Below are 13935 nucleotides of genomic sequence, written 5' to 3' on the forward strand. Positions count from 1 at the left end.
GCAGGCAGCAGTGGGGTGTCCCTGCCCATCCCTGCCTGCCAGGGGGTGATTTTTATATACACACGGAGCAGTCGCCAAATCAGAAATAACGGCTTTGACCGGGGGTTGATTGATGGGGAATTACAAATAATAATAATAATTAAAAAAAAAAAAAAAAAAAGAAGCTATTTTAGTGGGGGTGGTTTTTTCCCCCCACCCCATTCTGGTGGGGTTTTTCCCCGGCTGGAGCCCGGGGGAGGGATTTTGGGGGCGTTTTGCTGCTTTTAAATCGATTTGGGTGAAAATCTGGATCTCGGCTGGGGGGCGGAGCCGGGTGAGGGCGGGGGCGGGGCCAGCGCCCGCCCGGGGCGGGGCCAGCGCCCGCCCGGGGCGGGGCCAGCGCCCGCCCGGGGCGGGGCCAGCCCGGGGGCGGGGCTGGGTTAGCCGGGGGCGGGGCCAGCCCGGGGCGGGACCAGCGGGGGCGGGGCCAGATCAGGCAGGGGGCGGGGCCCGGCCCGCAGCGGCTTGCGCGCGCAGGGCGGGGCGGAGCGCGGTGGCGCCGGCGGGAAAGGGCAGCGTGGCGGGAGCGGGGCCGGACCCGGGCGCGGGGCCGGGCCCGGGGATGGCGGTGCCGTTCGTGGAGGACTGGGACCTGGTGCAGACGTTGGGCGAAGGCGCCTACGGGGAGTGAGTGCGGCGGGGCCGGGGGCGGGGGGGGGACCGGGGTTGCCGCCTGCCGGGCCGCGCCCCTTGCCCGCCCCTTGCCTGCCCTTTGCACCGCCGCTGCCTGCCCGGCGTGACCCCCTGGGCTGCACCCCGGGGCTGCGGCTTGGGCACCCCCGGGCCCCCCCTGGGCACCCTCTGCGCACCCGCCACTTGCCCACCGCTCGGCTGTTGCGTGCGCCTTACGTACCCGCTGCGCGCCCTGTGTTTGCTCGCTTCTCAGCCATCGCATGCCCCTTACGTGCCCGCTGCTTGGCGGTTGCGTGCCCCTCGTACGCCCGCTGCGTGCCCAACGCGCAGCCGTTGCGTGCCCTGCGTGCCATCGCATGCCCCGCATAGGCCTGCTGCTTGGCTGTTGCGTGCCCACGGCACGACCGCTGCACGCTGTCTGCGTGTCCCGCCCGTTCCCTGCCCGCTGCCTGTCTCCCCCGCGCCGTTTTCGTGCCCCTTTTGCGCCCACTGACCCCCCCTGCCCGCCCCAGGGTGCAGCTGGCCGTCAACCGCCGCACCGAGGAAGCAGTGGCCGTGAAAATCGTGGACATGAAGCGAGCGGCCGACTGCCCGGAGAACATCAAGAAGGAAATCTGCATCAACAAGATGCTCAACCACGAGAACGTCGTCAAATTTTACGGGCACCGGCGGGAAGGTGCCACGCAATACCTCTTCCTGGAGTACTGCAGCGGCGGCGAGCTCTTCGACCGCATCGGTACACCCACTTAAAAACACCTTTTCTTTTATATAAACTGATGCATTAAAAAATAATCCCTAAATGATTAATAATTTGCTCTCCCTCCTTCACGCAGAGCCGGATATCGGGATGCCGGAGCCGGAGGCGCAGCGTTTCTTCCAGCAGCTGATCGCCGGCGTGGTGAGCGCGGCGGTGATGCCGGTGATGCCGGTGGCGCTCCCCAGACGGCGCTGACCCTTCTCTCCGTCCCCAGGTCTATCTGCACAGCATCGGCATCACCCACCGCGACCTGAAGCCGGAGAACCTGCTGCTGGACGAGCGAGGTGATGGTGGGCGGAGGGGGGAGCGTCGTGTCCCTCTCCATCCCCTGTTTAATTTGAATTTTGAATTTGAATTTTTAATGCGAATTTGGACCCAGATAACCTGAAAATCTCCGATTTCGGCTTGGCCACCGTCTTCAAACACAACGGCCGGGAGCGGCTGCTCAACAAGATGTGCGGCACTCTGCCCTACGTGGCCCCCGAGCTGCTGCGGCGCCCCGAGTTCAGGGCCGAGCCCGTCGACGTCTGGGCTTGCGGCGTGGTGCTGACCGCCATGCTGGCCGGAGGTGGGCCGCCTGCAATGTATAGGGCGACCTATAGAATGCATAAGGCGGGGGGAATGTACAGCCTGCTCAAGGGACGTATGTGAAATGCAGAGGGGGGGTGCGCGAAGGGCGTTTGGGGGCGCAGGAGATGCAGGGGGGTGAAACGCGGAGGGGGTGTATATGAAATGCATAGGGGGTGTGCGTATGGAATGCACGGGGGAGGCGCGTGGAGTGCACGGAGGGACGTGTGAGACGGGGAAGGGGCCCATATGAGGTGCGTGGTGGGGTGTATGGATGCGCGCGTATGAGAGGCAGGAGGGGGATGTATGGAATGCGTAGGAAGAGATGCAGGAAATGCGGAGGGGGGATGTACGAGATGCGTAAGGGAGACGTAGAGTGAGATACGATGCGCATGGTATGAAATACGTAAGGGGGATGTATGGAAGGTATAGGGGGACATAAGATGCGGAAAGACAACGTATGAGACGTGTAAGGGGGGGTACATGAGATGCGTAGGGGAGGTATGGAATGCGTGGGGGGATACACGAGGCGCAGCGCCTGGCACAGAAAATCGCCGCAGTGTCATAGTCGACGCTGTGTGTCGACACTGTGTCGACACCCGCTGCTGTGTGCTTGGGCACGCCGCGGGGCGTTTGCACGCCACAGGGCGTTTGCGCGCTGCGGGTCTTTTGCACGCTGCAGGGCGTTTGCACGCTGCAGGGCGCTTGCACACCACGGGGCGTTTGCACACCGTGGGGTTGGGCACGCTGCGGGGCATTTGTATGCTGCAGGGCTTTGCACACCGTGGGGCTGGGCATGCTGCGGGGTGTTTGCACGCTGCAGGGCTTTGCGCGCCGTGGGGCTGGGCATGCCACAGGGCATTTGCACGCTGTGGGGCTTTGCACGCTGCAGGGCTTCACCCGTTGCAGACCTTTGCATGCCACCGGGCTTTTGCACATTGCAGCATCTTTGCACGCTGCCCCCTTCTAAAACCACCCAGAACCGGTCTCTGTTACCCCCCCCTCGCAAAAACTCTCCGTGCAAATCTTGCTGCGCTGCCTCCGTGGCTGTGTTTCCCCTTTCCAGCGGGTTTTCTCCTCCGGCAGAGCTGCCCTGGGACCAGCCCAGCGACAGCTGCCAGGAATACAGCGACTGGAAGGAGAGGAAAACCTACCTCCCGCCTTGGAAGAAGATCGATTCGGCACCCTTAGGTAAGCAACCGGCAGCCGGCGGCACCCGATGCCGCGCCGGCAATCGCCATTTCCCCCCCCGCCGTCTCCCCCAGCTTTGCTGCACAAGATCCTGACGGAGAGCCCGACGGCGAGGATCACCATCCCCGACATCAAGAAGGACCGCTGGTACAGCAAACCCCTCAAAAAGGGTAAGGGGCTGGCGGCGACGCGCTCGTCCCCCCCAAATTTGGGGGGGTTATTGTGTGTTTTATCCCTTTGCAGGCGTCAAGCGGGCTCGCGTGTCCTCGGGGGGGGTCTCCGACTCCCCCGGCGGCTTCTCCAAGCACGTCCACTCCGATACGGACTTCTCGCCAGTGAAGAGCGCGCTGGGGTGAGCCTCCGCTTCTCTCTGCTTCCCTCCCCACGCGCTCCGGCTTGCGAGCGCATGCCTGTGTGAGCAGGAGCTTGCCTGCGTGTTTGCACGCCGTGGGGCTTTGCGCTTTGCACACCATAGGGCTTTGCGCTTTGCAGTTCTTTGCGCTTTGCAGTTCTTTGCGCTTTGCAGTTCTTTGCATGCCGTGGGGCTTTGCACGTTGCAGTTCTTCGCACGTTGCAGTTCTTCGCGCCTTGCCGGGCTTTCCACGCTGTGGGGCTTTGCATGGTGCAGGGCTTTAGACGGCGGGAGGCATTGCACGTTGCAGTTCTTTGCACTTTGCAGCTCGTTGCACGCCACGGGGCTTTGCACTTTGCAGTTCTTTGCATGCCGCAGGGCTTTGCATGTTGCAGTTCTTTGCACTTTGCAGTTCTTTGCATGCCATGGGGCTTTGCACGTTGCAGTTCTTTGCACGCTGTGGGGCTTTGCACTTCGCAGTTCTTTGCACTTCGCAGTTCTTTGCACTTCGCAGTTCTTTGCATGCTGCAGGGCTTTGCATGCTGCAGGGCTTTGCATGCCACGGGGCTTTGCACTTTGCAGTTCTTTGCACGCCGCAGAGCTTTGCATGCCACGGGGCTTCGCTCTTTGCGGTTCTTTGGATGTTGCAGGGCTTTGCACCTTGCGGGGCTTTCCACGCTGTGGGGCTTTGCACGGTGCAGGACTTTAGACGGCGCGAGGCATTGCGCGTTGCAGTTCTTTGCACGGTGCAGGGCTTTCCCTGTGTTTTCACCAGGAGGTGCTTGGGCGGAAACCAGCTCCGCGCACGCACGAGCCCGCGATCTCTCCTTCCCGCTCGCCGCCCTAACGCCCCGTTTTCCGCCCCTTCCTTGCCTTGCAGCGAGGAGACGGCGCGTTACTCCACCTCGCAGCCGGAGCCCGGCACCGGCGGGGCGCTCTGGGAGAGCGGGGCGGCCAGCATCGACAAGCTCGTCCAGGGCATCAGCTTCTCCCAGCCCGCCTGCCCCGAGCACATGCTGCTCAACAGCCAGCTCCTCGGCACCCCGGGCTCCTCCCAGGTGCTGCGCGTGGGGCGGAGGGGGCCGCGGCGGCCGCCGTGGGGTATTTGGGGGGCAGCGCCGCCGGGTTTTGTTGCGGTGGGGTGCAGCTTTCGCGGTATTTGGGCTGCGACTCTGCGGTATTTATAACCTCAGGGTGCAAGTTTGTGATATCGGGGACGCGGCTTCGCCGTGTTCTTCGTCTCGGGATGCAGCTTTGCAGGTTTGTCAGCTCAGGATGCAGCCCTGCAATATTCGGGGTGCACCTCTGCAGTGTTTGGGGTGCAGCTTTGCATCCACTTTTCAATATCAGGGTCCAACTTTGCACTATTTACAATATTTGGGGTGAAAGTTTGGGATTTATATACAACGTTAAGAAGCAGCTTTGCGATATTTATAACATCAGGATGCAGCCTTGCAATATTCGGGGTGCACCTCTGCAGTATTTGGGGTGCAGCTTCGCATCCGCTTTACAATATGGGGGTCCAACTTTGCACTATTTATAATATTTGGGGTGAAAGTTTGCAATTTATGTATGTTAGGAAGCAGCTTTGCGATATTATAACATCAGGATGCAGCCTTGCAATATTTGGGGTGCACCTCTGCAGTATTTGGGGTGCAGCTTCGCATCCGCTTTACAATATCGGGGTCCAACTTTGCACTATTTATAATATTTGGGGTGCAAGTTTGCAATTTATGTACGTTAAGAAGCAGCTTTGCGATATTATAACATCAGGATACGGCCTTGCAATAGTTGGGGTGCACCTCTGCAGTATTTGGGGTGCAGCTTTGCATCCGCTTTACAATATCGGGGTCCAACTTTGCACTCTTTATAATATTTGGGGTGCAAGTTTGCAACATTGGGGATGTGGCTTTGCAATATTTATCATCTCAGGGTGCAAGTTTGCAGTATTTGGGGTGCAACTTTGCAGCGTTTTTAGTGTCAGGCTGCACCTCTGCAGTATTTGGGGTGCAGCTTCGCATCCGCTTTACAATATCGGGGTCCAACTTTGCACTATTTATAATATCCGGGGTGAAAGTTTGCAATTCATATATGACGTTCAGGAGCAACTTTGCGATATTTATAACATCAGGGAGCAACTTTGCAATATCGGGGACGCGGCTTTGCAATATTTATCATCTCGGGGTAGAAATTTGCAGTATTTGGGGTGCGACTTCGCATCGTTTATAATCGCGGGATGCACCTTCACGCTTTTTTGGGATGCATTTTTGCAGCATTTATAGTGTCAGGGTGCAACTCTGCAGTGTTTATAATACTTGGGACGCAGCTTTGCATTGCATATCGAATATTAGGGAGCAACTTTGCAACGTTTGCGATGCTGCTTTGCAGTATTTCTAATATTTGGGGTGCAGCGCTGCGGTTTTTCTAACACCAGGGTGCACCTTTGCCGTCTGGGCGATGCAACTCGCAGCGTTTACCGTCAGGGGGTGCAGCTTTGCAATATTTCTCCTCTCAAAGCCGGGGTTTTGCAGAGTTGGGGGCTGCAGCTTTGCGGGTTTTGTAACCTTTGCACCGGGTTTGTGGGGCCGGCAGAGCCCGTGGCAGCGGCTGGTGAAGCGGATGACGCGCTTCTTCACCAAACTGGACGCCGACGGCTCTTACCGCGCCCTGAAAGAGGTCTGTGAGAAGATGGGGTACGGCTGGAAGAAGAGCTGCACGAACCAGGTATTGGGGTGCAAAATTGGGGTGGGACCGCTCCCCTGTGCCGCTGCATCTGCAAATAATTCGGGACACACACACACCCCCACACCCCCCTTTGCTGCTGTTTTGCAGGTCACCATCTCGACCACGGACAGGAGGAACAACAAACTCATCTTCAAGGTGAACCTGGTGGAGATGGAGAGCAAGATTTTGGTGGATTTTCGCCTCTCCAAGGTGAGCGGGGGGTCAGGGTGAGCGCACGGTGGGTGCGTGGTGGGTGCGAGGTGATGCAGGGTCTTGCAGGACCATGAAAGGTGATGCAGGACCATGGGAGGTGGGTGCAAGGTGATGCAAGCCCGTGCGAGGTGGGTGCAAGGTGATGCAGGACCATGTGAGGTGGGTGCAAGGTGATGCAGGACCATGCGAGGTGGGTGCAAGGTGATGCAGGACCATGCGAGGTGGGTGCAAGGTGATGCAGGACCATGCGAGGTGGGTGCAAGGTGATGCAGGACCATGCGAGGTGATGCAGGACCATGTGAGGTGGGTGCAAGGTGATGCAGGACCATGCAAGGTGATGCAGGACCATGTGAGGTGGGTGCAAGGTGATGCAGGACCATGCGAGGTGGGTGCAAGGTGATGCAGGACCATGCAAGGCGATGCAGGACCATGCGAGGTGGGTGCAAGGTGATGCAAGCCCGTGCGAGGTGGGTGCAGGGTGATGCAGGACCATGCAAGGTTGAGAGCAAGGTGATGCAGGGCCGTGCAAGGTGATGCAGGACCATGCAAGGTTGGGTGCAAGGTGATGCAGGACCGTGCAAGGTTGGGTGCAAGGTGATGCAAGCCCATAGGAGGTGGGTGCAAGGTGATGCAGGACCATGCAAGGTTGGGTGCAAGGTGATGCAAGCCCGTGCGAGGTGGGTGCAAGGTGATGCAGGACCATGCAAGGTGATGCAAGACCACGCAAGGTGGGTGCAAGGTGATGCAGGACCATGCGAGGTGGGTGCAAGGTGATGCAAGCCCATACGAGGTGGGTGCAAGGTGATGCAGGACCATGCAAAGTGATGCAGGACCATGCAAGGTGATGCAGGACCATGCAAGGTTGGGTGCAAGGTGATGCAGGGCCATGCAAGGTGGGTGCAAGGTGATGCAGGACCATGCAAGGTTGGGTGCAAGGTGATGCAGGACCATGCAAAGTGTTGCAGGACCATGCAAGGTGATGCAGGACCATGCGAGGTGGGTGCAAGGTGATGCAGGACCATGCAAGGTTGGGTGCAAGGTGATGCAGGACCATGCAAGGTGATGCAAGCCCATGCGAGGTGGGTGCAAGGTGATGCAGGACCATGCAAGGTGATGCAGGACCATGCAAGGTGATGCAGGACCATGCGAGGTGGGTGCAAGGTGATGCAAGCCCATGCAAGGTGGGTGCAAGGTGATGCAGGACCATGCAAGGTGATGCAGGACCATGCGAGGTGGGTGCAAGGTGATGCAAGCCCGTGCGAGGTGGGTGCAAACTGGTGCAAGACAATGCGAGGTTGAGTGCAAGGTGGTGCAGGACCATGCAAGGTTGGGTGCAAGGTGGTGCTGGGTGGGTGCAAGGTGATGCAAAGCAATGCAAGGTGGGTGCAAAGCGGTGCAGGGTGGGTGCAAAGCAATACAAGGTGGGTGCAAGGTGGTGCAAAGCAGTGCACGGTGGTTGCAAGTTGATGCACAGCAATGCAAGGTGGGTGCAAGGTGCATGCACAGCAATGCAAGGCAGGTGCAAGGTGGGTGCAAAGCAGTGCACGGTGGGTGCAAGGGGATGCACGGCAATGCAAGGTGGGTGCAAAGCAATGCAAGGTGGGTGCAAAGCGGTGCAGGGTGGGTGCAGGGCAACGCAAGATGGGCGCGAGGCGATGCAAAGCGGTGCAAGGTGGGTGCAAGTCGATGCAACTCCCCGCGCAGGGCGACGGCCTGGAGTTCAAGAGGCATTTCCTGAAAATCAAGGGCAAGCTCAGCGACATCGTCAGCACCCAGAAAGTCTGGCTGCCCCCCACTTGAGCCCCCTGCACCCCACCCGCCTCCTCCTCCTCTTCCTCCTCCTCCTCTTCCTCCTGGCGGGGCTCCCGCGGCAGCACCCGAACGCCGTGAAGGTGGCCGACCGCGCGCGCGCGCCCTTCGGATTTTAAAGGTTCAATAAAGCCCTTGGGGGGGGACGACAGAGCGACGCCGCTTGCTGCAAGGGAGAGGTTGCGACGGGTCCCATCCTGCCGCGGCCGACGGAGGGTGCTGGCCTGGCCTGATGGGTGCATCCAGCTTTTTGCCTCGTTACCCCGATTAACGCCGCTCGGTTCAGCCCCGCCCCCTCACCCGCAGCAGCGTTTTGCCCCAAACCCTGGGATTTGCCACCAAAAATCCTCGCCGGGGATGCAGGGGGGCTGCTCTGCATCGGTGCGGTGTAACCCATTGTATTCCATATTTTTGGGGGTGCGGGGTTGGATGCCAGACAGGATTTCTTTTTATAATCTGGAGGGGGTGGATCTCGACGAGCATGGGGCTCGTTCACTCTGAAACCTACTGATGCCGTTCTCGCTGAAACCTGCTGATGCCGTTCACTCTGAAACCTACTGATGGCGCAGCATCGCTCAGCCAATGTAAATCCCACTCCAGGATCTCTGCCAAGCCGTGCAGTCCTAAACCAGCCTGTTACACCCCCCTCACCGAGGTTTAGGGGCTGCCCCCCCCACCCCGCTGCCCCCCCTTCCTGCCAGCTGCCCTCATTTTCCAGCCTCTCTAATTGCTTTTCGGAAGGGCTAACGAGGGGAGAGCTGCCAGGGGTTGTTAGCGCTGGAGCGAGAGAGGAGAGCCGGGGATTAACCCCTTCCCCCCGCAAAAGAAGAGCATCACCCCCCCCCCCCAAAAAAAACCCACCCCAGGGTGCAAACCCTGAGACGTCTCCGCAATTTCTCCCCGAAGCTTCACCAGCGTTTAATTATCGGGGTGAAAAACGCTCTTTTCACTGTTTTCCCCTTTTTTTATATATATTTTTTTTAATATCCCTTTCCCCGGCTTTTTGGGGTTTTTTTCCGGTGGGAATCTCCCCACCCCCCCCCCGCCCCCCTTCGGAGACGCAATTAGCGGCGATTTTTTAATTGCATATTTATATTGCAGCCGGGGAGCGAGACCCCGGCAGCGGGCGAGGGGGAAGCAGGAAGACGCCGCCTCCGACCTTGTTTTGCTTTTCAGCCGGGATTAAGCGCTTTTAATTGTCCCGGAGATCCCAGATTGCGGCCGGGGAGGATAATTAGGCTGAATACAGGGTTTTCTGGTTCACTCCCCCCAGGAATTTATATTTTTAAGGGGGGAAAAAAAAAAATAGAAAAGCTTTGGGAATGCCTTGGGAATTAAGGTTTTTGAGGGGGGTTGCGAGGCTGGACACAATTCGTTGCATGAGTGGGTTTCGCTTTTGCAGGCTGCGAGGGAAATGCCTCCCCTTTAGCAACACGTTATTTTTTCACCTATTACCTGCTGGAAATAGGTTATTTGGGGGGGGACATGGGGCACGTTTCCCACCCGGAATGCTTTGGCAGAGGCCGCGCACCGCTCGCGCTCCGCCTTGGTCTCGCGCGTTGACCAGGTTCGATTATCCCTCTCCCAGGGAATTATTGTCCAGCCTGATTTTTGGGGTTCTTTTTGCTTCGGAGGGGAGGTTATTTTCCACTTTTGGGGTTTGAGGGGGAAATTCCAGGGGGATAAAAGATGGAATTTAAGAATTATCGGAGCCGGGTGGCTGAAAGAGCCGGTTGTGCGGCCCCGCTGGGGACAAGGCACGCTCAGAGGCCGTGCAAAATGCCTTAAACCAACATTTTCCCATCCGGCCCATCACAAATCCATGGCGCTCCGGCGGGTGCGGGTTATTTCTCCGTCCCTCGGCCTCCTGGCGGCATGTCGGGCGCGGGATTTGGGATGCAGCGATGGGGGGACGCGGGGATGAGGATTTCAGGGGGCAGAGGGGTGGGGGGGAGGATTTGGGATGTAGGCGCAGGATGCGGGATGGAGGATTCAGGATGCGGATGGGGGACGTAGGGTTTAGGATGCGGATGCGGGATTCCGGATGCGGATAGGGAACGTGGAGTTTAGGATGCGGATGGGGGATTCCAGATGCAGATGGGGGACGTAGGATTCAGGATGCGGATGGGGGACTCAGGATTTGGATGGGGGACATAGGATTTACGATGTGGATGGGGGATTCAGGATGCGGATGCGGGATTCAGGATGCGGATGGGGGACATAGGATTTAGGATACGAATGGGGGATTCCTGATGCAGATGGGGGACGTAGGATTTAGGATGTGGATGCGGGATTCAGGATGTGGATGGGGGATGGGATTCAGAATGTAGATGTATGCGGGATATAGGATTAAGGATGCGGATATGGGAGGTAGGATTTAGGATGCAGATGGGGGATGTAGGATTTAGGATGTGGGATTCAGGATGTGGATGGGGATGTAGGATTCAGGATGCAGATGGGGGACTCAGGATTTGGATGGGGGACATAGGATTTACGATGCGGATGGGGGATTCAGGATGCGGATGGGGGATTCAGGATGTGGATGGGGGATGTAGGATTTACGATGCGGATGGGGGATTCAGGATGCGGATGGGGGATTCAGGATGTGGATGGGGGATGTAGGATTTAGGATGCGGATGAGGGATTCAGGATGCGGATGGGGATGTAGGATTCAGGATGTGGGATTCAGGATGCGGATGGGGGATGTAGGATTTAGGATGTGGGATTCAGGATGCGGATGGGGGATTCAGGATGTGGATGGGGGATGTAGGATTTAGGATGCGGATGGGGGATTCAGGATGCGGATGAGGATGTAGGATTTAGGATGCAGATGCGGGATTGAGGCTGTAGATGGGGGTCGTAGGATTTAGGATGCAGATGCGGGATGGAGGATTTAGGATGCAGACGCAGGATGGAGGATTTAGGATGCAGGTGCGGGATGGAGGATTTAGGATGCAGGTGCGGGATGCGGGATGGGAGATTTAGGATGCGGGATGCAGGATTGAGGATTTAGGATGCAGATGCAGGTTTCCAGATACAGGACACAGGAGAGGGGCTGCAGAAGCAGGATTTTGGCAGAACATGGGGTGCCGAAGCAGAATTTAGGATGCAGAGGTGGGATACAGGACAGGTGACATGGGAAACGGGATTTAAGATGCAGATGGAGGATGCCAGGTACAGGGCATGGGGTGCAGAAGCAGGATTTGGGGTGCAGAGGTGGGATGTGGATGTGGGACATGGGATGCAGAAGTGGGATTTAGGATGCGGAAGAAGGATTTAGGGTACGGGCGCGTGTGGGATATAGGATGTGGGGTGGGAAATGCAGGACATGGGATGCAGAAGTGGGATTTAGGATGCAGAAGAAGGATTTAGGGTACGGATGCATGTGGGATATAGGATGTGGGGTGGGAAATGCAGGACATGGGATGCAGAAGTGGGATTTAGGATGCGGAAGAAGGATTTAGGGTACGGATGCATGTGGGATATAGGATGTGGGGTGGGAAATGCAGGACATGGGATGCAGAAGTGGGATTTAGGATGCGGAAGAAGGATATAGGGTACGGACGCATGTGGGATATAGGATGTGGGGTGGGAAAAGCAGGACATGGGATGCAGAAGTGGGATTTAGGACGCAGAAGAAGGATTTAGGGTATGGATGCATGTGGGATATAGGATGTGGGGTGGGAAATGCAAGATATGGGATGCAGAAGTGGGATTTGGGGTGCAGGTACGGGATGCAGGTGCAGGACAAGGGATGGTCCAGCCCAGCCGTGCACAGGGATCTTGCGGCACCCCCAGAGATGGGGGAGTGCCTGCAACGAGCCGGGAAATGCAAATTTCCAAGGAAAAATTGTGGCTTTCAAATCCCGTACAGCAATTTTGCCGCTCGTCCTCCATCTGGGAGGCAGAGCCCGGCTGCGTGGCCACATCTGCCCGCCAGATGTGCCGGGGCAGCGATTCGGGGAGGGGACGGAGCCCCCGCGGATGGGGAAACCTCCCTGCTGCCCCCCTGCGCAAGTGGGTTTGGGAACGCCGCTCTCCCTTATCACACCTGCTCTGGAGAAACACCTGGATGGGACCAGGAATGAGCTGGAAGGAAGGACTGGATTGGACCGATCCGGCCTTGCAAATGATTTTAATTGCAGTTAAGGTTTTGTCCTGCGGTTGGGGGGGGATGATGGGGATGAGGCGCAGCCAGGATGCATCTATAGGGTTCACAGCCCCGTATGGCCCAGCAGGGACCCCGGGCTGAGCTTATAAAGGGTCCCTGGGTGGGGTGGGGGTCCCCGGTGAGACGGGTCGGACCGTCAGGGTTTGTTAGTGCCCTCGGGGTCGTGGCAGCGGGATGCGGGGTACCAATGCGGGATGCAGGTGCAGGGTTTGGGGTGCAGGTGCAGGACGTGGGATGGTGCAAGATGGGGAGGCAGGATGCAGCTCCAGGGTGCAGGATGCGGGTGCAGACGGAGGATGTGGGATGAAGGGTGCAGATGCAGGACACGGGGTTGCAGGACATGGGATGCAGATGCAGAGCACGGAGTCCAGATGCGGGATTTAGGATGCAAGAATTGGGATGCAGGGTGCAGGATGCAAAAGCAGGGTGCAGCTGTGGGGTGCGTGGTGCAGGATGTGGGATGAAGGGGGCAGATGCAGGACACAGGGGTGCAGGACGTGGGATGCAGATGCAGGGCACAGGGTCCAGATGCGGAAATTGGGATGCAAGAATTGGGATGCAGGGTGCAGGATGCAAAAGCAAGGTGCAAGAAGCGGGGTGCATGGTGCAGGATGTGGGATGAAGGGTGCAGATGCAGGACACAGGGGTGCAGGACGTGGGATGCAGATGCAGGGCGCGGGGTCCAGATGTGGAATTTGGGATGCAAGAATTGGGATGCAGGGTGCAGGATGCAAAAGCAGGGTGCAAGAAGCGGGGTGCATGGTGCAGGATGTGGGATGAAGGGTGCAGATGCAGGACACGGGGTTGCAGGACATGGGATGCAGATGCAGGGCACGGAGTCCAGATGCGGGATTTGGGATGCAAGAATTGGGATGCAGGGTGCAGATGCAAAAGCAGGGTGCAGCTGTGGGGTGCGTGGTGCAGGATGTGGGATGAAGGGTGCAGATGCAGGACACGGGGTTGCAGGACGTGGGATGCAGATGCAGGGTGCAGGGTCCAGATGCGGAATTTGGGATGCAAGAATTGGGATGCAGGGTGCAGGATGCAAAAGCAGGGTGCAGCTGTGGGGTGCGTGGTGCAGGATGTGGGATGAAGGGGGCAGATGCAGGACACGGGGTTGCAGGACGTGGGATGCAGATGCAGGGTGCAGGGTCCAGATGCGGAATTTGGGATGCAAGAATTGGGATGCAGGGTGCAGATGCAAAAGCAGGGTGCAGCTGTGGGGTGCGTGGTGCAGGATGTGGGATGAAGGGTGCAGATGCAGGACACGGGGTTGCAGGACGTGGGATGCAGATGCAGGGTGCAGGGTCCAGATGCGGAATTTGGGATGCAAGAATTGGGATGCAGGGTGCAGGATGCAAAAGCAGGGTGCAGCTGTGGGGTGCGTGGTGCAGGATGTGGGATGAAGGGGGCAGATGCAGGACACGGGGTTGCAGGACGTGGGATGCAGATGCAGGGTGCAGGGTCCAGATGCAGAAT

The 13935-nt window shown here is 58.3% G+C and overlaps 1 protein-coding gene across 2 annotated transcripts; it reads left to right on the forward strand.

Moving 5' to 3' along the window:
• The first annotated feature begins 601 nt into the window (after positions 1-601).
• Positions 602-8276, forward strand: CHEK1 (checkpoint kinase 1). Of its 2 annotated transcripts, XM_059829743.1 has the most exons (12): positions 602-666; positions 1185-1408; positions 1506-1570; positions 1644-1713; positions 1809-1997; positions 3083-3187; positions 3262-3357; positions 3431-3539; positions 4420-4597; positions 6132-6263; positions 6372-6473; positions 8181-8276. In XM_059829743.1, the coding sequence occupies exons 1-12, from the start codon at positions 602-604 to the stop codon at positions 8274-8276; spliced, it is 1431 nt and encodes a 476-aa protein (XP_059685726.1). The 2 variants fall into 2 exon arrangements, with proteins under 2 accessions (XP_059685726.1, XP_059685727.1); XM_059829744.1 differs by lacking the exon at positions 6372-6473.
• The last annotated feature ends 5659 nt before the right edge of the window (positions 8277-13935 follow it).

The sequence above is a fragment of the Gavia stellata genome, chromosome 26 (genome assembly GCF_030936135.1).
Source record: "Gavia stellata isolate bGavSte3 chromosome 26, bGavSte3.hap2, whole genome shotgun sequence".
Classification (NCBI taxonomy): domain Eukaryota; kingdom Metazoa; phylum Chordata; class Aves; order Gaviiformes; family Gaviidae; genus Gavia; species Gavia stellata.

Bases quoted from the DNA above. Each gene is read 5' to 3' on its own strand.
- CHEK1 (XM_059829743.1), top strand. From the start codon at position 602: ATGGCGGTGCCGTTCGTGGAGGACTGGGACCTGGTGCAGACGTTGGGC. The intron at 3,540-4,419 runs GTGAGCCTCCGC...CTTGCCTTGCAG, and splicing joins CCAGTGAAGAGCGCGCTGGG to CGAGGAGACGGCGCGTTACT. The intron at 4,598-6,131 runs GTGCTGCGCGTG...TGGGGCCGGCAG, and splicing joins GCACCCCGGGCTCCTCCCAG to AGCCCGTGGCAGCGGCTGGT.